Below are 24,392 nucleotides of genomic sequence, written 5' to 3'. Positions count from 1 at the left end.
ATCTTCACGTAAAATGCAAAGAATATAAGTATGTATGTATGTATCATAAGAAAAAAACTAAAAGTCGCTGTCAGATATAATAACCAATATATGACCACTTTATAACCAAAACTCAAAATTTGTTTCAATATGAGTGTATGATAACCAAATGACGATATGTATATGCATACATACATACATGCGTATATGCATACATAGTATATAAACATATTTTAATCCGTGTATATACATATATGTATGTATTCTAACAAGTGACCACCAGCGTGGCTGCATAACGCTGCCGTCTTGTCAGCAACTTGTCACTCAACTATCCGCTTATTAAAGCATAATATACCCACACATACTTTTATTTATTTATATGTATTAAGAGTATATACATACATAAATTTATTCGTATGCATGCATCAAATGTGCAACGCGCTTGTGCGAAGTTAGTGATGTTCGGTCTGGTCAGTGTGATGGCCAGACAGCAGCAGCTCATATGACCGTCTGACAGTCGCCAGGGGTAGCCAACGGTAGCAAGCCAGCTAAGGCGAGCGACTGCAAGTTTCCAGTTGTTGATGTTATTCTTGAAGTAATTAGCAATAAGGTCACAACTGTTAGAGTTATGAAGTGGTTATTCGATTTTGTTGTTGCTAACAGTGTTGCTGCAGCTGGTGTTGGCGTTATGATGTTGGCATTACTGTTATTACTACAGCTATTACTTGTTTTGCTGTTAGACCGTTGACATTGATCCAAATACAAAACGAAGTGAAACTACAGAAAATCATAGAAAAACGCAAGACAAAAATGTGAAAAAATATTTTGTAATAAATAAAACTAAACAACAATATCACTCTTGGTGTGCACCTACGCAGTATTGCAATTATACGCATATTATGAATACCCTGCAGGAATTGGAATCTGCTGAATACAGCAACATTGCTAAATACTTTGGGGACTAATCTATATGCAACGAAGGGGTCAAACAAATCTTCCCCGAAAGCATGAATTTGGTAAGGATTCAGTTTAGTTCGAGCTAATAAAAGACTGAATTTTTTGTTTTTTTGTTTTGGTACCGATAGGTTATGAACATAGTCAATATAACAAATAGCTTGACTAATCTGAAAAAGTTTCTGTCATGCTTATAGCCTACAGCGGAGAAAAATAGCCCACTGTCTTACACATTTTGAACATTCAGCACTCCCCAGTTTGATATGGCGTCTCTGCTCGCTTTAATTTAGTTTTTTGTTCGATTCGACACTCTGCAAGTTTGACAAATAGGAGGAGATAAATAAAGGCGTATACAATTTTAAAAGCGACTCCGAACAAGTCATTGTTAAAAGAAATAGCAGAAGCTTAAATTATTGTCATTGAGTGAGATATTTAGCTTTTGGCGTCATCGTGTTATACAAATATGCCCTAAATATAAATATATAGATTCGGTTATATTTATTCAGGTTCAAGATTTATGGCTAATTCTGAAGAATGATCACACTTGGAACTGCAGTAGTTGAATGTTTCAAAATTGCTTAGGAGTTTCGTTAATTCACCTGGTTGCCTAAGCTATGATATCCGAGGTTTTTAGCCCTGATCTGGTAAAAGCGGGACATTCCAAAAGGAAGTGTTCAGATAATATTTTTCCTCTTCTTCATGCAACTGTCATCAACATTTCTATTCTTGCCCCGTAAGTCCCGATCGGACAATGGCCAATAGTAAAGCCTACAATTTTCGGTATTTTGGGGTATACATATGGTCCGATTTTGACACTTTTTAAGCTTGAAAAGGCATACCGCAAAAGACATATTTGTGCGAATTTTTATCCCGCTATATTATTTAGTGCTTGAAAGAATCAAATGGAATTTAAAATTGCGTTATAGGTGAAGTAGACGTGGTTACCGTCCAATTTCGCCCATTTTTGCACAGTAAATGCAGAATATCAAAATAATCTTATGCACCAAATTTGTCTGAAATTGTTGAAGTAGGTTCGGTATGTAAATTCACCTAAATGTGGGCGGTTTCACGCCCATTGTCTAATTTTGAAACCTGCTCTTATAAAGCCCTTTGTGTCGTCTCAGGACGCCAGGATGTAAAATTTAATGTCTCTGATGCTTTTCGTTATAGATTTATTGCAGTTTTTAGGAAAACCGTTATATGGGGAGTGAAAGTGGTTATCATTCGATTCCACTTACTTTCATGCTGTCGCCAGAGGAGTCGAAATAATATGTTCGGTGCAAATTCGGTTGTAGCGCCACAGAAAAGTAACTCAACCAATGTGTCTGACTTCAAGGTCCTGAAATCCAACGCAGAATCACTTTTGCCGCCAGATGCTACTTTGGACTAAGAAGGCAAGAGAGAAGTAAAGTCCTCGCTCGACGAACAAAGACCAAACTCTACAAGTTCCTCATAATTCCCGTCCGGTGTTATATGGTGCGCAGGCATGGACAATGACATCATCTGATGAGCCGGCCTTAGGAGTATTCTATTTTGTGGAAGATTTATTGCCTTTAGCGCATTGACAACGACGAATACAGCAGTGAAGGAATCAATAACATATCCACCGAATCATGAGACAGCGGCTGCGATGGCTCGGTCACGATATCCGGATGGAACACGCCATCATTGAAGGTTTCAGCACCCGCCGCTGGGGGCAGAGAAACCCCTTCACTCAATTGAAGAAATAAGGTGGAGAAAGACCTGGCTACACTTGGTATCTCGAATTGGCGTCAAATAGCGAAAAGAAGAAACGACTGGCGCGCTCTTGTTAACTCGGCTACAACCGCGTAAGCGGTTTCTATGTCAGTAAAGAAGAAGATTGATGGCGTTCTTATTCCTACAGGGTATTTACTCTTCGCGTATGTGCACGTATGTAACCGCCTTCATGTGCAATTTGCATGTATCAGAATACCGAATGCCGAACACTCGTCCATCGAGAAGCTGTGCAAAGCTTAGAAATTCGAGCTGCTGATTTCATGCACATTTAAATATTTTTTTTTACTCGCTTGTTATTACTCATTGCTGTTGGCATTTGTTGGGCTTTTTGTTGTTTTAGCTGCATTTGTTTGTCTCGCTGAGTTTGTTGTTGTTTGTAAAAGCACATGTGTTTGAATGCTTGTCTCATTTATTTGTGTGTTATTTGCTTGCATACCTTTTTGAGTCTACTAAATACGTTGTTTTATTTGTTTTATTTTTAATTTTCCATTTTGCTTGCTTATTTGCTCGTTTTTGCTGCGCCGCAAGGTCAGCAAGCCGCTTATGACGCGGACGCACAAAAGTCCATTGCGCCGCTGAGTGCAAGCGATATTAATTGCGCATCTATGAAATGAAAATGGCAACAATAATAACAATGGTTATTAGAAAGATGATTGTTGTAGTATTTAGTCATTGACTAGCGGTTTTAAGGCGGAGACGGAAATCGGATTATTGAATGGCGGTAAACTGCTGGCGATGTTGTCAAACCGCTCTGAGACCGTAAAAAGCATTGGTGGCTGTTTTGTTTTTGCTTCATTAATTGAAAAGTATGTTTTCATACGACCATTGTTGGTGATTTGAAGAAAAAAGGAAAGAAAAAGTAAACAGTGGATGAGTAATAGCTGCCATTTTTAAGCGTAGTTAACGAATTTGATTAATGTGGGTATTCTCGTCTAGAAATTTAAAAAATTCTAAATTTTTTTTTTTTATATTTTCAAAGTTTAACTATTCAAGAATATGTGTACAAGAGAATTTTTCAAAATTCAAATTATTTTCGGAGATATAGGCATTTTTCTGATCCGACGCATCCAAACTGGTTCGGCCGGAACTAATCGAACAAAAGACATTACCAGAAACTTTCAACGCGTTTTTCTCAAAACTGACTTTATCGGAACGATACCCACGATTTCTCAGGTTCTACTGGACCGATTTACTTGAAATTTTTATAGAGTTTTCTTTGAAATTTTTATAGAGCTTGTCTATGGTGGAACTAGCCCCATCCCCAAATTTTTATTTTTTATATTTTTAAAAAATTCGAAAAAGTCCCACTTTTCCGTAGTTCCGGCCATTGCGACATTATTCTAGATTAATACTCTTTTTTTTTGGTTTCAGATAACTAGGAGGGTGGAAATCATGGGTATTGTCACGTGGAAATTTTTAGAGACCCCCCACTTCGTCAGCTCGTAATTTTTGAAATTTTTTACTGTTATTAGTTTGTAATTTTTTTCTGTACTCTTTTAAAATTAGCAAATGACTAATAAAAAAATGGATAGTAAAAATATTAATTGCCTTTTTTTTACGACACTTTTAAAATTACCTGAAATTCATGCTTCTAAACCAGAATACCCCCTTAATGTTTTTTATATAAACTACTTAATACATAGTATATATTTTATAATTACACATACATATATTAGGGTGGTCTTTAATTGGAAGAAAGGTAATTTATGCAGTTAAAACTCAACTTTTACGTTAATAGTACTATAGATGAATGTGTGTTTAGCACCAAATGTTTTGATTCGGATTGAATTTGTTTAAGGTTAACGGTTCAAATTCATACACATACTTCTTCTTCTTTACTAGAATAGACACCGCTTACACTGTTATAAACGAATTTATAAAAGCACTCCAGTCGTTTCTTCTTTTCGCTATTTGGCGCTAATTCGAGATACCAATTGCAGCCAGATTCCTCTTCACCTGATCTATCCAACGAAGTGGATGTTTTCCTTTTCATTTGCTTCCCCCGAAGGGTACTGAATCGCAAACCTTCAAAGCTTGAGTATTCTTTTCCATCTGGACAACATGACCAAGCCAGCGCAGCTGCCGTCTCTTGATTCGCTGAACTATGTCGGTGTCGTTGAATATCTCGATCCATCGACTGCGGTATTCGCCGTTGCCAATACGCAAAGGATCATAAATCTTCCGCAAAACCTTTATCTTGTACACTCCTAAGGCCGACTCATCAGATGATGTCATTATCCATGCTTCCGCACCGTGAATGATGAGTGACTTGTAGAGTTTGGTCTTTGTTCGTTGAGAGAGGACTTTACTTTTCAATCGCCTACTCAGTCCAAAGTAGCACCTGTTAGCAAGGGTGATTTGGCATTGGATTCAATGCCTTGAATTCAAAGAGTTCTTTTTTTGTGGAGACGCAAAACTTTCACGGTTGTATGTAACATTTGCCAGGTCACGCCAGTTGTACATCCTAAGGGCAGACTTGGTCTTTCTATTGAATGCGTGAGGGCCATTGCTTATTTTGTCCATGCACAGGTCTCGAATCGAAAGAGCTTCTGGCCTCAGCATAATCTTCTGTGCGTACGACTAAGCCTTATCTTCGATACTTATCAGTCACGTGAACTTCTCCAAAGATCTTACTGTGAACAGTTCTCTCGAATGCTTCAAATTTTTTGTCATCTCTGTTCATCATAGTCCGTGTGACTGTGTGTATAATATGTCGGGAGTGCTTTTCAATTGCCTACCTATCCCAAAGTAGTCCCTGCTGAAAAGAGATATTCTGCACTTGATCTCCTGGCTTAGGTTGTTGGTGAAATTTATGCCGTAGCAGTCCCCATCGTGACAATTTGACAACTGTTTGAAGGTTCAAAATATATCTTTCTTTGGTATATTCGCGAACTTGCCACGATATTGAGATCGAAGGTATTGTTTAACCTTTTCCGACTGAATATTGCGTTGCAATTTTTAGTGTTTTTTTTCCTTTTTTCTTTCTTATTGCGATTTTGTTATTCTCACTATCTTTTCAGCAAACGTTTACTTCTTAATTTTTTTCGATATTATTCAAGCTTGTTGCTTTGTCCAGCAACTTTAGAACAAGAATCAACATTTTTTCTCTGTGTTGAAAATGTAATTTTTTCCCGAAAATTGATGATTTGCGGAAAACACTAATTTTTTTCCACTTGAAGAAAAGTGACCCAGAGCCGCATCGAATGCTTATCGAGGTATATTATTTGAACGCTTCAGAGATAATGATTTTGATGTGAGAAATGAAGAACGTGGAAGACCACCAACCAAGTTTTAAGACGCCGAACTGTAAGCAATATTATATGAAGATTATACATTGGGTCAAAAGCAAATGATAGCCATTTTAAATGTTGCACAAAAAAACAATTTCAAAAAGCTATGGGGAAGAGCCGAAACTGACAAAAATGGATTCCATATCTACAAACGTTGAATGAATATTTTTTATAATTTCCTATTCAAAATTAGTTTTAATTTTCACAAAATAATACTTCATACTCATGGAATTCTGGAAATAGCAAATGTTGATTGTGTTATGAAGTAAGCTAACCAAATCGCTGGCTGTAAACCAGTTCCACTCACTAGTTTGATCTATAGTATGGTCACAAATTCGACCCAACGTGTAAGCGCTAGTACTGCCTTGGGAAATGAGCAATTCGTAACTTCTTGTACTTCTTCCAAATCTAAATATTTGTGGCTAAGAATTGTTTACAAGCCATTCAGAATTCGCCGCAGAATATAAGATCAAGATCAAAAGTACACAAAACATTTTCCAATAATATACAAATTATCACTCTGATCTTTTCTGTTATATCCATTGTACTATTAATATAACCCTAATAATTAGTTATACTGTAACTCAAGATGAAATAATATAAAACTATCCCTTTAAATCGTTTGATGGAATTTCACTTGATTGAAATGATATTTTTAGTTCTAATATCAACTAACCATTTACTAGTTTGAAATAATACAAAGTTCTTGCTGGTTATTGGCTTTCCTTTCAACATACCAACGACTCATCTAGTATGTATATTTTCATATACATACATAGTAGAAACATACGTATGTATATATATATATGTTAAGCATATTAACAAATGGTTTAGCTATACCGTATTCATCATCGTGTTCTAGCGCTGTCCCATAAAACTTGCCCAACAACATTCTTCTTTTGAACTGCTTCGTGAATAATATTTTTCTATAATAAATAAATATGTTAATAATATGTTTGTTTTGTTATTGGTCGTTTTATTTATGCCTTTGTTTTGGTTTTTTCCTTGTCATTATTATTATTCTTTTATTTGTATAATTTTAATTAATTCAACATTTACCGCTCTACGAGCTCGTGGCTGTACTTAAGGCTATGCTCAGGCACAACTGAATTCCATCAGAGAAAATTATAATTATACATATATATATGTACATACAGTTTTACTCACAATGAGCACACAGACATATTTAATATTATTTTTTAACTTCATTAATTTAATTAAAATTTAATCAACAGTTGACGAGGTGCTATTGTGGGCATAGAAATGCTCGTTAAAAAGTATATATGTATGTATGTATGTAGTTTTAGTTTATATTCTGAATTTATGATAAAAAGCTTATATGTAAAGGATCATCCATTTTGTGGTTCCCTATTATTTTAAAGAAAAAACACAGAAACTTCAAATTTAATGTGGAATGTTTATTAACATTCTTTGGCATTTTTTTGATGATTATCTCTCTCAAAATTTGGCCGCGGCTACGTCTTAGATGCTCCATCCGTTGAGTCTAATTTTCGATGATTCGTTCGAGCATTTCGACTGGTGACTGGCGAATGATACTGATGTTTTGTTTCAAGGACTGAATCGAAGAGGGATTGTCGGCATAGACTTTAGACTTTACATATCCCCACAGAAAAAAGTCTAACAATGCGATATCACATGATCTTAGTGGCCAATCGACCGCAGCAAAACGTGAAATTATCTACTCACCGAGGTGTTCTCTCCATTGATTGATGCGATGTGGGAAGTGGTGTCATCTTGTTGAAATCAAATGTCGCCGAGATCACGCACTTCAATTCCAGGCATCAAATAATCGGTTATCATGGCGCGATAACGGTCGCCATTAACGACTACGTTCTCACCGGCTTCATCTTTGAAGAAATATGGACCGATGATTCCACCAGAATGAAAAGGAAGATTTGAATCTATTCAGATTGCTCTTCGTCTCCAATGTGGCAATTTCATTTCTTTCTATACCCTATATTGGCCAGAAATGGGCCTCATTTCTGAACAAAATTTGGCTCGAAAACGTCGGCTCTTCTTGGAACTTTTCGCTTGGGAAGGTCGAACGGCGTCAGTTCTTGCACAAGCTTTTCTTTGTACGCTTACACTATAATTTCTTCACTGTGTGCTGGACTTAGTCTATGCGGTCGAATATTATCCAATAATGGATTTATTTTAATTGACCTCTAAGAAAAAGAAAACTCCTTAAAATAGAGCATAAATATTTTTCGTTTAGTCATTCTTTGTGTTTCAGAAAACTGTGACAGATATTTTATTTGAGTTGAGTTGAAAAGGAGGAGGAGGTTGGATTAGCTCTAAGTTCGGCATACAAGCCATATTCGTGCAACTTTTTTAGAAATTTCTAAAAATTTCTATTTTCTAAAAATTTGAACAAGGAATTGTCTATTTTTAGAAGCTAAGCCTATTTCAAATATTTGCATATTCCGATTTTTATATCCTGAAGAGGGTATACTAAGTTTGACACGAAGTTTGTAACATCCAGAAGAAAACGTTGAGGACCCTATAAAATATGTGTCATATATAAATGATCAGCATGACGAGCTGAGTTGATGTACTTCATGTTCGTCCGTCTGTCTGCATATATGCCCTCAGTTTTTGAGATATCGATCTGAAATTTTACACACGTCCTTATCTCACCAAAAAGCTGCTCATTTGTTGGAACCGAGATCTGATATCGGATCACTATGGCATATAACTGCCATATAAACTGGACATCCGGAATCAAGTACTTCTATGGAAAACGTTTTCATTTGATGAGATACCCTCACAAAATTTGGTTTGTATAATTGTCTAAAGCAACCACGACTATGTGTTAGCATATACATATGTACATAGCACTAAAGAGTAAAATTTATTTTTGAAGCATTTTTAATATTCCACAATAAATAACACATTTGCTGCCAACGAGACTCCACTGTACTTACAAAAGCCGCTCATTAAACTCGACTACAATTGTTTTGGAATTTGTCATTCACTTTTCTGAACCAATAACAAGTACAACAACAAGAAGTAGAATGAATTGGTTAATATGAACTTGTTTATTTTTCCGTATGCTTTGTGGTTGTCTTTGTTTTAATTCATTACGTCGGTTACTGTATTGATTAAGACTCTCATATATTTGTACACATGTTTGTAGGTATATACTTATTTAACTGTGTGTATATGTATATGTTATGTGTATAGGCAAGTGTTAGCGTTGTGAAGCCTTTGCGAGCGAACTAATTTGTGGCAGTAAGTCACTGATCAACTGGTCAACTGGTTTTAACTCTTACTTTAACACTTTTGCTGCATTTGTTTATATTTGTTTTTATTGTTGTTTATTTATCTCTCTTACTACTAGAAGCCGTTTAGCGCAGTTTGGGCCTGTTTGTTGCTGTTGTCTTTGTGTTGTGAGCGGATTTTGTAGCCGATTTAGAATTTCGTTGCGTGCTAATTGCTAATTAAATTAAATGGCTTTAAAAGGTGTTAAGTTGCATGCAACAATTGGTTTTCGCGCTGAAAATGGTGCAATCGAACGTTTCTCAAATGTGTGTGTGTGTGTGTCGTAACTTGGTAATTCGACGACTTTGCCTGTTTACTTTGGCTGTTTAATTAAGGTTAGTTGAAGTGGTTCAGGTGTCTAATGAGACACTGTATTCTGACTCTTTCTTAAACAATGCTGGAAAGTAAGAATATATGTAGTGTAAAAATGAATTCTACACGACTTAAATTAAAATTTTAGAATATCGGTTTGTTAAAGTAAAGAAAGTTTTAAGCAGATTTTATGATGTAAGTATTACTTTAACTTTTAGGAGATCGTGCTTCAATACAATCGCCTCTGATTGATTACTTTCATACTCAGAAAATCGATTTACGTACACTTAGTATGATTAACGAATATTTGAATAGAAATAATAAAAAAAACGTTAACTTCGATGAATGAATCTAAAATAGTCTAAATAAATACAAAAGATTTCATGTCAAACTTGCTTTCGATCGGATGTTGTACCGCTGCCTGGAAAATATCTTATGTAAAAGAATCGTTTCTAGCCACTGCCTAGTGAATGGCGCTCTGAGAACTTTTCTCATTTGCATGAACTCCAACACATGACTCCATATATGTATAATGAATATAAATATTTGTATAGTTTAAAATTAGGTTGTGATTGATACAGTCAAAGAGATAACTGACCTGCAACTGGTTTACGGATTTTATGAATAGCTTTCTCATGTCAGATATACACTGAGAGATAAGAAATCGGGGGCTTTCTTGTTTTTGTAAAGAAACTGTGACCCTTTAAATTTAATTAACGAAATTTTTAATAGAATTTTGTGACATATTTAACTAGTGAACTACACTTTTTACGACCCATGAAACACACATTCAAATGTTATGTGAATGCTGAATAAAGTTATTATCGTTCACGCAAAAGCTCATAACAGCAACCAGCATTGCACCTGCCCACTGGCCAAAGTCAACGAAATCATTAATGTATGTTAATCCCTCATATCCGCATTGACAGTTTCATAGCGTGAAAATATATTTTACTGTCATTAAAAGTGGCACAAAGTGGTATTTATGCTTGAATATGACAACATTCGAGTTTCTACCAACGCCCACTCGCCGCTGAATGCCCTCGAGTAAGGTAAGAATAAGACAAAATATTTCGAGTTTTTTTCATAAATATCGAGTAAGGAGTTATTTGTTTTCTTCTGTCATGGGATTTTGGGGTTTTGATACAATTATTTCTGTATTCACTTTGTACAACACAATTGTTGACAGTTAAATCTGTTGGTAGCAGCGATTAAAGTAATTGTTTTCCCACACCCATTGACAGAGAGCGTGATTTTGTTTAGATAAATAAAATAATTCTTACCTTGTGGCATTTAGATATGTTCGACTTTATTTCAACATTGTTTGAGTAACAAAATGTACTTAAAATTAGGCTTTTATACTCAATATTTCCCTTCCATTCCTTTCTATTATTTAATAATTTTTTTCCTTATAAAATTGTTTGTTCATTTTATATACGTACATAAGTGAATTTTAAAGGTTGATAGTTAACAGTAAATAAACACAACAAAAACGTTAACTTTGGTTGCATACCGACGCTACAAGACGCTTACAAGAACTTCGAACGGTTAGTTTGTCGGCAGCTATATTTTATAATGACTTCATGTAAACAATTTCTCCGTAGATTGTACCGCTGCATTTACCAAATTTCATGATGATACTTCGTAAAATCAAACAGTTTCCATACAAGCACTTGATTCCGATCGTTCAGTTTGTATTTGCTTCCCAGCGACCATTCTTTCGCGATCTGTGAATAGAAAATAGCCGCTGTGGGCCAGATTTGGAGAATACAGTGGATGCGAAAGCAATTCGAAGCCCAGTTCATAGATTTTTGCACCGTTTTCACCGACTTGTGACACAGTGCGTTTTCTTAGTGAACTAGCACTTTGTTTTCTTCAAATGCGGCCGTTTTTCGTCGATTACGTCCCTCAAAGTTACTATTTCATGCGTATTCCAAAACACAGACGCCATAACCTTGCCAGCTGACTGTTGCGTTTTTCAGGGCTTTTAAACGTGTTTACGGTGTGCAGTCCTCTCCGATGACTGTCGATTGGACTTTGGAGCGAAAAGACGGATCAATGTTTCATCCATTGTCACATATCGATGCAAAAACTCGGATTTATTACGTTTGAACATCTCCAAACACTGCTCTGAATTATCAACTCGTCGTTGTTTTTGGACAAAAGTGAGATCGTGCGGCGCCCACTTTGCACAGAGCCTTCTCATACTCAAATATTCGTTCAGTTAACAGCTATAGAGTGCCTCCTATCTCGAACAAATTTGCTTCACGGTCTTCCAAAATTATTTTGTGGCCTCTTTGATGTTTTATTCGGTAACAACGACGCCCAAAGCGTCCACTGTGTTCACCGTCTTCGGTGCTTATTTCTCCACGTCTTAACTTAGTATACCAATCATTGATGATTAATTTTCTTGATTTTACTGGGGTAGTATCCGGACAATAGTCATCAAGCCAATATATTGCTTCCGCTGTATTTGTTTTCTTTCAAAAAGCAATAAACAAGCGAAATTCCGTTTTATCCATCTTTTTTACAATAACAAAAGTTTTAGTTAAGTTTAGTTAAGTTCATAAGCCGATTTCGGAGGTTCCGACTGCTTTTTGGGGAAAAAAAGGATGTACTTAATACTTATGCAGTGGTAGACATTCGTATAAGCGCACACATATGTTTTGGGTTTTTAATAAATAAAAGCTTTAACTGTTGCATTTAAATATTGAAAGTTATTCATTTTATTGTCTTACATATTGTTAATTTAAAATTTTTATCAACTCAACAGTAATTAGTAAAAACTTAACATAATTTTAAAGAAATCTGGATTTTTAAGGAGGCATTCATTTAAGCGCACTCCACATCTTATGGAAAATAAAATAAAACTCGATACTTTAACTTAATCTTAGTACTTGGTATGGCCACCCCGGTTTTCAATAACAGCAAAAATGCGACTTGGCATAGACTCAACAAGATTTTTGAGCAAATCTCCGCTCAAATCAAGCCAACATTGCTGAATTGAAGTTTTAAGCTCATTGGCGTTGCTGTATTGACGCCCATTGCCGTAAACTTTCTCTGCCAGTACTCCCCACAGATTTTCTATGGGGTTACAATCCGGATTGCATACCAGCCAATCAAGTAAAGGCACTTCTTGGCTCTCCAACCACGCCTTTGTTTGCCGAGAAGCATGTATCGAGGCATTGTCCTGTTGGAATACATATTCGATTTCCGTTGCTTGCCTTACAAATGGAATGAGGTTTTGTTGGAGTAGATCTATGTGCGCTGTGGAGTTCATGCGGCATGTTATGGGTACCAGGTTAAGACTAGAATCGTAGCAAAATGCTCCCCAAACTATGACGCTCCCGCCTCCGAAATTTCACTTCGATCGCACCACATTTTTTTGGTTAGATCGTGCCAGTAACAACTGTAGCAATCTGGTCCGTCTAAATTGAATTTTTTCTTATCCGAAAAAATAACCTTCTGCCACTCCTTTTTCCAGGACATGTATTTTTTGGAAAATCTTAACCGTTCTTGCTTGTGCTGTGTTGTTAAACGTGGCTTGTTCTTCAATTTCGTCCATTTAACGTTCAGGGAAGTGTTGAGCACCCTGGCGATTTGACGAGGTGTTACGTCGATCTCTAATTTTGCTTTAATTTGGCTGCAATTTAGTTTATTTTTTGTTGCTTCATGGAGTATTTGCCCTTTTTGACGGAGTGTCAGTTTTTGGTTACCCTTTGTTGACGGTTTTATTACATACTTACTGCCTTTTTTTTTAAATTACGGATTACGTTCTCAGACCTCTCTATTCTCCTTGCAATCGCACGATTTGAGTACTTCTCTTCCTTTAACAATTTAACTGACACCCGTTCTTCTTGCGTCAAATAAGATCCTTTAGGATTGATCTAAATTACCAATTAAATACATGTAAATACAAAATTTTACACTAAAAAGCCCACTTTACCTTTTATTTATTATCTACCGTCTAATGAAAAGCAAAAAAAAAAATTTACGCTGCAGCTCCTCTTTTAAAAAATATGTATTTTTCTAACATGCGCTTATACGAATGTCCACGTTACTACTGGGATGCTTCTTTTATTGTGAATTGCCTACTTAAACAAGTACCGTTACATGCGGACTTACTGGCGCCAGTCATTGGTATACTATATAGCATTACAGTAATTGACATATCAAAATCTTTTTTTCGAAATAATCTGCTTTAAATATGCATTTTCGAAAAATTTCATTGTGCGCTTATACGAATGTCTACCACTGTACGTCATACTACTACTTATACTTATATGTCATTTAAAGCTTTGGGGTATAATACTTGTATGTGCTTAAAAATGCATATGCTGGACTCTCATCTGGATTTCCTTCCGACAGATTTGGGTACTGTGAGTGATGAACATGGCGAGAGGTTCTATCGGGACATTTCCTTAATGAAGAAGTGTTAACAAGCGAAATGAAACACAGAAATGCTAGCAGATTATTGTTGGAGACTTTAAAAAGACTTCTAGGGAGCCAAATATTCACAAAGTTCATAAGTACTTTTTCCATATTAAGCAATAATTTCTCTAAAAGTAGCTGATGTTTGTACTCTTTAAAAAAATATATATGTATATTCAAACCACTAGAAAATCTTTTCATACAACTATTATGATTTAGTGGCCCATGTGCTAGTACATTAAAAGCTTGGACATGAGTTTTTACTTCGCCACCTTTTTCTGTTTCTCCATTATTAAATCAATCAAACTTAATACCCGTGAATGAATGTGCTTATTGTACACTTACACCGTTTTTCCATTAAAAAATTACGGAAATTTCAAATTTTTATTTACTGCTAAGTTTCACACGCTTCTTAAGCAGCTTTGAAAGTGTTTAATTTAAATAAACGAAGTTCATAAACTTTGCTCATTAAGTTCAATGCAATTAAAGAGGCGCTTACTGAGACATATTATACTCAGCGTATTTATGTATGTGTATACAAGTATGTGCTATGCATGTATGTGTGTACGCATGTATTTACAAAATTTAAACATTAATAGATGTGTGTCCAATTCATTATGAATAAATAAAATTAAATATACATATCTATGCAACTTACATAAATATGATTATATATGTCTATATATACTAGATATCTATACGGGTATATATATAAGGTAAAAAATATATATATATTTACAGGTGCTTGAGATTTACATACGTATTATATGTATATACATATGTACATATAATGTATAAGTATTATATGCTTTGGTCAATCGGTCCGTGTAACCGCCGCGCATTTAAACCTGGCGTTACTAATCTGATTACAGATTTTAACTATGCACAGCCTCTTTTAAAATATAATTTCGTTTTTAACCTCTTTTATTATTGCTAGCTGTTTTTATATAATAAATATATTTTTTGTTTTAGTTTTGAAATTTTTCGATATATAATCTCACATCAATGCCAGCACTTTTGTAATATGTTTCTAGTGATTTTTATGACTTTTCCAACTATTTTGAAAATTGCATGTCTCTTGAAATATTCAAGTTTTTCATGATAAAAAAAATACTTTTTTTGGTTATTATTTCTAAAGTATGGATTGAGTCATTTTACTTGGACTTTTGTACATTATTGAGCGTACTTTTGACAATATAGGGTAGTTTTTTTCGTCACTTTTTTAGTTTGTAAATTTTAGAAGCGTTTTTCTCAAAAATATTTTTTCAAAGTCCGTGTTCACTGCGATTTCAAAACTGCTTGATCGATTCATTTCAAACTTTGTACACATTTTTGACATATCAAATACCTCCCTCCATCGTTTTTTAAATTTTAGATTTTTCACATTAAGAGTACTTACCACCCATCCAATCAGTATCAATCTATTTATGGATTATTAAAGATAACTCTATTTTCAGAATCAATCATACCTTTAGCAGAGCTATAGTCGATCGAAAGCCTGTTGAAACAACTGATCCCCAAATATACAGCATTCAATATAATAAATATAAATCAAACATATTCAAGTGTCTAATCGAAAAAAAGAACCATTTGCGATTTTAAAGTAATCTGTCCGTCAGTTATAATACACTTGGCATTTCTTCGTTGAAACAGCTGAAATGCCTAATAACAGTTGACAAAAAGTTTGATTGACTCTACGAACAGTGTATCAAAATGGCACATCAAGTGCTAATTGAGCCCGATAGGGCTGCACTCCTACCTACCTACCATATAATATTCCTTTATTATTTCCAGGATTTTATAAAATATTTCGCCTTTGCTTTTAGAACCAAATTAAACTAATAAATAGTTACTTCCTCCAAACTCAAAAAAAAGAACTTGTCGTTGTCTATAAACCATTCAAAAATTCGAAAGTGGCATACAATACAATCCATCTATGTAATCAATTGGGTCAGTGGTGGTTTTGTTGATACAGAAATTATGGGGTATGTTTTTTGCAAAATATATTCTGGGACATGCTCTTCCATCATCAGAACCTTCAGAGAAATTGGCGTCTCTATCTACAATTTCATTATCGATTTTCATAAAGTAACAGACAAAAAATGTATATATATATTTATATACTTTAGAGTTTCCTACAATATTTTAATAACTGGACTTAACAGCCATATTAGTAGTATTGTGCAGCGCTGTTGTACGTTTCAGATTTTTTGGACATGACTACGAAGCTAGGTTAAGAATTTATTGATTTTTATTTCACTTCGTATCACGAGTAATTTTGCTTTATTGAAAAATTGTTATACGTAATATTACATTTGTAATTCAGGGTCATCTTTTATTTTCTTTTCTCGTTATAGATTAAAACGGCGTAACTTCAATTAGCGCAATTTCCATTCAATCAGAACACAACAACCACAAGGTAAAATTGAAAAACACAACTAAGAGACGATTAAAAAAAAAAAGCATTAAAAATGCAACAAGTGCAAACAAATTAAATATTATGCAATATTATTGCAAAAATACAAAGAAGTTGGCAATTAGCAACTGCTTAGTGTGTGTATAACAAGAAGGTGCAAAGTGATAAGTAAAGTATTTAAACAGCAAAGAAAAAAGTGAAATCAGTAAAGCTGCAGCATTAAAATTTGGTTTTGTTTTGTTGATTTATTTTTGAGTTGGCATGATGCTAATGAAATAATCACGTGAACGTGACAGCGCACGCCAACAAAATGTACACAATTAGTTTACAGTGAGCAACTGAGTGCAAGAACAACAAAAATATTTGGCGAATTGTTTGTGTTGAAGTTGAAATAAAACATATTTAAGAAAAAAATAATTTTTTATTCAAAGAATTAACTTTAAAATTTTGAAAGCTTTAATTTAAAACTAAAAGAATTTAAAATTTATAAAAAGAATTTTAATTATAGAAAAAGGTTTACAATTAGAAAAAAACTTTGGAATTAAAAATAAATGTCCCACCTATAAAAAAATATTTTTTTAAATTTTAATAAATACACAATAATAAATATTATAATATACAAATATGAATAATTAAAAACCAACAATTAACAAGTATAGAATAATAAATTTGAAATTTTATTAAAAAAAAAAATAAATTGAAAAAAATTATGATAACATTATTTTGGAAAATATATAGTTTCCTTCTAAAGCAAAATTATAATAAAAAAATTCTAAAATATTTTCATTAAACAATTAAAAAGTGAAAATAAAGCATCTGTACAAATATATTTCAAATTGCTGATACAGTTATTAAAACAAAATAAAATATTAAGTTAGTTAAATATTAAATTATTAAGATTTATGCAGAATTAATTACAAATTTTCAAATTTCTAAGAAATATTTACGAAAAATATTGTTAAAAAGAATAAAACAAAATAAAGTGAAATAAAATAAAATAAAATAAAGTAATAAATAAAAAAAAAAAAATAAAATTAAATTAAAAATCTCAAATGAAATAAACAATTAAATTGAGAAAACTTGTATAAAGATGGAGAAAAATTATTTGTTTTAAATTTTATTTATTATTAAATATTTTTTCTTGGTTTATTTTTAAAAGTATTTGAAATAATTTTTTGCTGTTAATTACTCAATTTTTAATAAAAGTAAATCTGTTTTAAAAAATTCGAATATTCGAAGTTTAATAAAATATATAGATTTGTATAGTTTAAAAATTTATTTTTTATTTTTCTTGTACAAAAAATATTGAAGCAAAATTAATGAAAACTAAAAGAAAATAAAATACCGTACAATAACGTAAAACAAGAGAAGATCGAAAATAAATTGAGCAAATATTATTAAAAAGCTTACAAATAAAGAAATAAAAAATATAAATTAAAAAAAAATATTATTTTTGAATACCAAATAAAATGCTTTTATATATTTGAAAAAGTTTATTTCAATGAAATGAAAAAAAATCTAAAGTAAATTAAAAAAAAAGTAAAAATAATAAATAAAAAAAATTGATATTTTTCATGTAAAAAATTACGAATTACAAAATTCTTATTTCAATGAAATGAAAAAATGTAAAGTACATTAAAAAAGTAATACTAAATAAAATAAAATAAAATATTTTTCAAATTTAAAATGAATTTATTTTTTTTTTAATTTATTGAAATGAAAAAAAATTATTAAATATAAACAATTATGTAAAATATGAAATGTAAATATAAAAAATAAATATTTTTCATATTTAAAACTACAAATTAAAAAAGCTTTTATTTCAACGAATGAAAAATTTAAATAAAAAAAACTAAAAATAGAAAGAAAAAATTACGAACTAAAAACTTTTATTTCGGTGAAAAAAATATACAAAGTAATTAAAAAATTATAATAATAAATAAAAAATAAAATAAAATATTTTTCATATTTAAAATTAATTTATTTCTGTTTATTATTATTAAAAAAATATTTTAAATAAAATAAAAAATACTTATGAAAAATGTAAGTATAAAAAATAAATTTTTCCCCAATTTCAAACTACGAATTAAGAAAATTAAATGTAAAAATAATGTAAATAATAATAGTAATAAAAATGAATTTAAAATTAAAAAAAAATATATAAAAAATAAAAAAATTAATATTTTTAATATTTAAAATTACGAATTGAACAAACTTTTGTTTCGATTAAATGAAAAAATTTAAAAATAAAAAATAGAATAAAATTTAATAATTTTCATTTATGAAGTGGATTTTTTTTATTTTATTGAAATTAAAAAATTTAAATAAGTAAAATAAAATGATCAAAATACAATAAATAATCACAAAATTTCCAGGTCCATCGATGGCTGGGCGTATACTGCAGTCTTGAAGCACACACCAAACGGTCGAAACAAAGTGCAAAGTGTGAAAAAGCGCACAGAAATAATTTTGCTCACGCTTGAGTAGTGAAATAGTTTTTTTCTTGTTTTTGTAACAAAAAAGTAAATGCAAACAAATAACAGGTAACGGCACGTGGAAAATACACATAAAATATTTAACTAAAAAATTTGGAAAATAACCTCTTAAACAAACAACAAGTTAGTAATAATAAAAACAGAACAATAACAACAACCACAGCAGCAGCAACAATGAATGCGGCGCACAGCAATAATCGCCGCCGGCAACGGCATAAGTCAGCAGGCGTAATGGCCACACCATCCGCAACAATCGTTTCCACCGCCGCGGCATTATACGTTTGCCTGCATATCTGCTGTCTACTGCAGCTGGGCGAGGCACATGTGGCGCTCACCTATCCACCTGCGCGCAAATATGATTTGGACTTTTTGGATAACTCACGTACGAAGGGACCGTGTGGCATGCCGAAAGGTGAGTTTCAATTAACCAACAGACGGACAGCCGAGCGTACTTACAATAATATATATTAATGAATATCACTTTATATTGTATGCTTGTGCATGTATGTGTGCTGGCATGTTGTTGACTGTTGTTAAGGCACATAATAAGTAAGTAATCGAAATTCAAAGTACTTTTGCTTGAGGCGTTCAACGTGCAAGCCTCAAAATGGCCAACGTCCAGACAGCACGTTTGCACATGTGCAGATATTTTTATTTGTTGTAGTAGCTGTTTATGAGATTTGTTTCTTTTACGCTTTTGGTCATGTCGTTCGTTCAACTATTTGGCGATACATGTCTATTGATTTAGCTTTAAAGGTATTTTACGTGCCTACAGTGATTCATGAAAGTAAGCGTGCTGGTGTTTTGAAGGAAAACAAAAACTATGAAAGAAACCCTCGTCTAGATGCGGATAAAATAGGTCCGAATTAAGAGTTTCTCCATAGAGGGGCAGCTCATAGCAGTAGATGGTTCCTTGCCGATCTCACTATTCACATAGCAGAACCTTCCTGACTGTCAATCTTGGCTTGATCAACGTTTTCATTGGCTCACTGCGATCCGCTTATTATCGCCAGTAACCATTCGTTTCAGTAATGAATCGATTTTGATGTGATTCAAAAACACACGTTATCCGAATACCGGAATGAAGGGGACGATGGTCATCTTAGAGGGCTTTATGTTCAACTCAACCCCACTGCACCATCCTTTATCCAAGTGTAAAATCCTTTCAATGAAGTCGCAGAGAGGGTCCACGAATTTGCCGCTGGCTATATTAACAATGTTATCCGTGTAACCTTGACATGGGAATCCATTGTTAGTTAGAAAAACGAGTAGGTTCCATAACAAAGGGAATAGCACTCCACTTTGTGGGCAGCTTCTTGTAGTGCCGAGACGAATGCCAGTATCTCCTAGTGTTTCAGCTATTCTGGTGCGCAGTACGGCCTCTATCCATCTGCGCATCGGTGCTCCCACATTCCTTTTTTCCAGTGGCCTGGCTACTCTCTTGTTAGACGTGTTGTTAAACGTACCTTCGATGTCTAGAAAAGCGCATAACATTACTTCCCCTTATTCCAGCGAACTCTCTATCTCCGAAGTTCGCTGGTACAGAGCAGTATTGGTCGATCTGCCTGCTCTGTAAGCATGCTGACTCACGTACAGGGGTGCAATTTTCATCGCTTACAACCTTATTTCATAAACCACGATCTTTTAAATACTTCTTAGTAAAAAGGAAGTTAGACTAATTGGCTTGAAGGATTTTGTTAGTGAACCCCCTTTCTACCTTGGATATAAAGATCACCTTCGCGGTCCACCATATTTCAGGTATATACGCCAGTCCGAGGCTAGCTCTCATTAGCCAAACAAGGTGTGGCAGTAGAGTCTACTCTCCCTGTCGTAAGAATGCTGGAAAGCTACCGTCCACTCCACGCTGGTCGTATGGCATCTTTCGATCGCCAATACTGTGTCAGTCTTGCCTCTGGCCAGAGCCTTGTGTAGCCTTCCTGCTTCTGGTGTAGAGGTGACATTTTCACAGAACTTCCTAAAGCTTGCTTGTTTTGCAGACCTAATCTTCTTGTTAAAGGAAGTTAGGTTGCATTTCTATTCCTCCCAGATCCCCAGATACCCGTACGTTTCGCCTTATTGAAGAGCCTACATACCGTTTTCCTAAGATCTAAGAGTTTGCTTGACCACCAGGGACAGTTGCGCTTGTTGGTGATCGCCTTTAGGGTGCAGCTGTAGTGATACGCGTCTAAGAAGGACTGGTTTAGCCCAGATGAATGTTCCGCTTTTGCAAGATCAAGGCATCGGATATAAAAATAAGACACTTAATCAGATTTGTGATAGGTTCAGGTATATGTATTGCCGATGGCTGATAACCAACTTTAAGAACTTTTTGCCTGGCTTCACAAAATACTGTACTTGTCAGTCTAAATGCGGTTGTCCCGCAATTGCTGACGGATCACCCATCTAACCTAATCTCTCTGAGTCTAAATAGTTAATTACTTTTTGTACATTTTAATTTCGTGTGTGACGTAAATATTATCTGAAACGAACAATTTAGTAAGTGACTGTAAATACTTACCTACAAATTCATACCTTCCTGCATACAAACATATATTTTTCGCTCTATGACATGAAGTGCAATTTGTTTACCTAACGTCATTTTACTTGTTTTTGTAATTATTCCGAAAAAGTTATTCAGCTTTACATATACATAAGTAATACATGAATACTACATATGTACATACATATATAGCTAACTTGAGGTGGCGTTAGAAAATGCGAATGAAATCGCCTTGAAATGTTATTTCTATGATTTCTACGTTTGGCCCTTTAAATGTGGTGTGATTGTGGCAATTGAGTGTTGCTGCGGGCGCTGCTTGAGTTGAAAAAATACTAACGAGTTCAAATGAACCATAAATACATCCATACATAATAAGAAAGGGCGCCAAGGCGTTCAATTTGAATAGAAAATAATCGAAATGCCCACAAAGCCAAATAAAATAAACTTAAATTAAAAATTTCTCACGTCCGTCTCACCGAATGCCATGCATTGCATATGGATAAGGTAATCTTCCGTATATGTATGTTATATATTATTCACCGACAATGTTGTCAGCTCATATTTTATTGAGTGGATGACTCTTGGAATTCATTAAATGAACGTGTTTATAATTTCAAGTCAATAAACGGATTGATAGATGAATTAATAATGAAATTGAGTGCGGCATAAACTGTAGACTCGAATGCAGTAAAGCTCTGATTGTTTTAATATCTTTCTTATAATATAATAATATCCAAAAAATGTGATTACAGTGAACCCCGGATTATTTCAATATCTTCCAAATGATCATGTAAGAAGGACTTTCGTCTATATATCCTCTTAGCTATACTCCGTTTCTCGCAAAATATTACCGATTTCTTTTGTGTTTATTGGGTTTTGAAGTGAAGTTATCAAGTGACAGCAAAGCTCGTTCGGATCGTGATTAAACATCGCAAAGCATTTACGCCTTTATGTATTCGAGCTCAGAGTAAATTGGTAACAAATGGCAACGTTTTTATAAACATTTTTTTTTAATTTTGCGATAAACGAATCAGCCGTGGTTTCGAAGGCTTACTATTATTTGCGGAGTGGCATTCGTTGATATAGTAAATTGCATTTTGATGATTATTTCAAGACCCATAATCCTTATATCCTTTGTTAAACTCATGATTAGATTTGGTTGTACAGTGTATTTTAATTGTGGACTAAATTTACTTTCAATACTACAAATGTAACTGAGGTTACACTTCATCAGCTCTTAATGCAAACGTTAGCATGTAGCGAATCGATCACACTATACGAGCTGTCCAAACGATGCAATTTTGCATTCACGTGTCCAATTGTCTACCGCTTCTTGCGTTGGTAAAGCATTTATTCAAGTCTTAAGTTTTTAAAATCATTCATACATTTTAATTTTTACCAGTAATTTTTCATTTTAGCCATTCACAGTGGCAAAATGTATGCAATGCATATAACACGTCAATTGAAAAGCCCACGGCATACAGAGTAAAGCACATTTTTTTTGGTAAATTTCGTTTTTATACTCTGAACAGGGTATATTAAGTTTGCCACGAACTTCGTAACACCCAGAAGGAAGCGTCGGAGACCCTATAAAATATATATAAATGATCAATATGTTGATTTCAGTTGATTTAGCGATGAATGATCGGAATCAAATGCTTGCATGGGAAACTTCCTCATCTGACGTGGTATCTTCACGAAATTTGATATGGATTACAGCTTAAGGCAATAATATAATCTCCGAATAAATTGTTCGGATTGGATTACTATAGCTATAGCTTCCATACAAACTAAACACATAGTGATTAAAAGAAGTGCACCTGTGAAGGGTATATTAGCTTCGGTGTAGCCGAAGTTAACGTTTTATCTTGTTTTGAGTAAATTTCGTCCATTTTATCCAACATAATTCCCTTCAAGGGTAATATACTGATTATAGCGACCCTCAAAAGGCCCCAGTTTCAGGCAACTATTCATTCGACAAAAATTTCTTCCCAGCGAACAGTTAAAGATCATAATGAACACCTCTTCAAGAAGTTTCAGCTGGAGTGCTTTCACAGATATCATCCCTGCAGTCACCTGCTTGTACCGGAACCGCCTCCTTGGAGCATCAGGACGTCCTTCCTCAACTACATCGTTGACATAAAATAATACACTGACCAGACTTGGGACATAGCAAACTTCAGACATGTACTGACCGCCATTCACAGTGGAGCATTAACATCTTCACCGACTTCCGCTCAGTGAATGGCGTACTTGGAGTCAAACTACTACCCATTGCCAGGTAACTGATACAACAACAACAACAGGGTGAATGCGGAATCCATTCGAAGCCCAATTTATGGATTTTTGCCATCGTTTTCACTGACTTACAAATGACACGCTGCCTTGCCGTGGTGAAACAGCACTTTCTTTTTCTACAAACGCAGTCGTGTTTTAGCGATTTCATCTTTAAAACGGTCCAATAACGCTATGTAATAGTCGCTGATGATGGCCCTTCCTTTTTCAAGGTAGTTAATAAAAATTATTCTATGCGCATCGCAAAATACAGACGCCATATTCATCGTGTGCAGTTTACTCGGATGACTATCGGCTTGACTTCGGAGTGAAATGAATCATCAACTCGTCATTGTTTTTGGACAAATGTCAGCTCGCTCAACCAATTCGTACACAGCTTTCTCATACTCAAATATTCGTTCAGATATTTAGAGTGTCTGCCATCTCGAACAACTTCAACTTACAGTCAGCTATAATTATTTTGAGAACTTTTTTCATGTTTTCGTCAGTAACAATCTCTCCTAGGCGTCCACTGCGATTTTGCTTGTGTTTAATATCCACATGGAACTTATATGGACTGTGAGTCCAATGCGTTGCGGCTAAATTTAACGGAAACGGGTATGAGATCTAGTTTTGTGTCGATGTTACTCTAAATAATTGTGTTTCAAAAGTTCACTGCAAATTCTATATTGCTGCGTAGT

The 24,392-nt window shown here is 34.0% G+C and overlaps 1 protein-coding gene across 10 annotated transcripts in view; it reads left to right on the top strand.

Annotated features, from left to right (window-relative positions):
- Positions 1–24,392, top strand: part of LOC120771828 — a 180,009-nt gene that overhangs the window by 45,051 nt on the left and 110,566 nt on the right. For 6 of the 10 annotated variants that reach the window (XM_040100064.1, XM_040100063.1, XM_040100057.1 and 3 more), the window contains exon 2: positions 18,798–19,329. In XM_040100064.1, the coding sequence (XP_039955998.1) occupies positions 19,092–19,329 (238 nt within the window). In that variant the 5' untranslated portion in view covers positions 18,798–19,091. Of the gene's footprint in view, positions 1–16,363; positions 16,426–16,493; positions 16,591–18,797; positions 19,330–24,392 lie in introns of those variants that run through there. The other 4 variants (XM_040100062.1, XM_040100061.1, XM_040100059.1 and 1 more) reach the window with 3 other exon arrangements.

This window comes from Bactrocera tryoni, chromosome 3, assembly GCF_016617805.1.
Source record: "Bactrocera tryoni isolate S06 chromosome 3, CSIRO_BtryS06_freeze2, whole genome shotgun sequence".
Classification (NCBI taxonomy): domain Eukaryota; kingdom Metazoa; phylum Arthropoda; class Insecta; order Diptera; family Tephritidae; genus Bactrocera; species Bactrocera tryoni.
The sequence above is the reverse complement of the archived record's forward strand: the minus strand, read 5'-3'. Positions and strand labels throughout refer to the sequence as shown.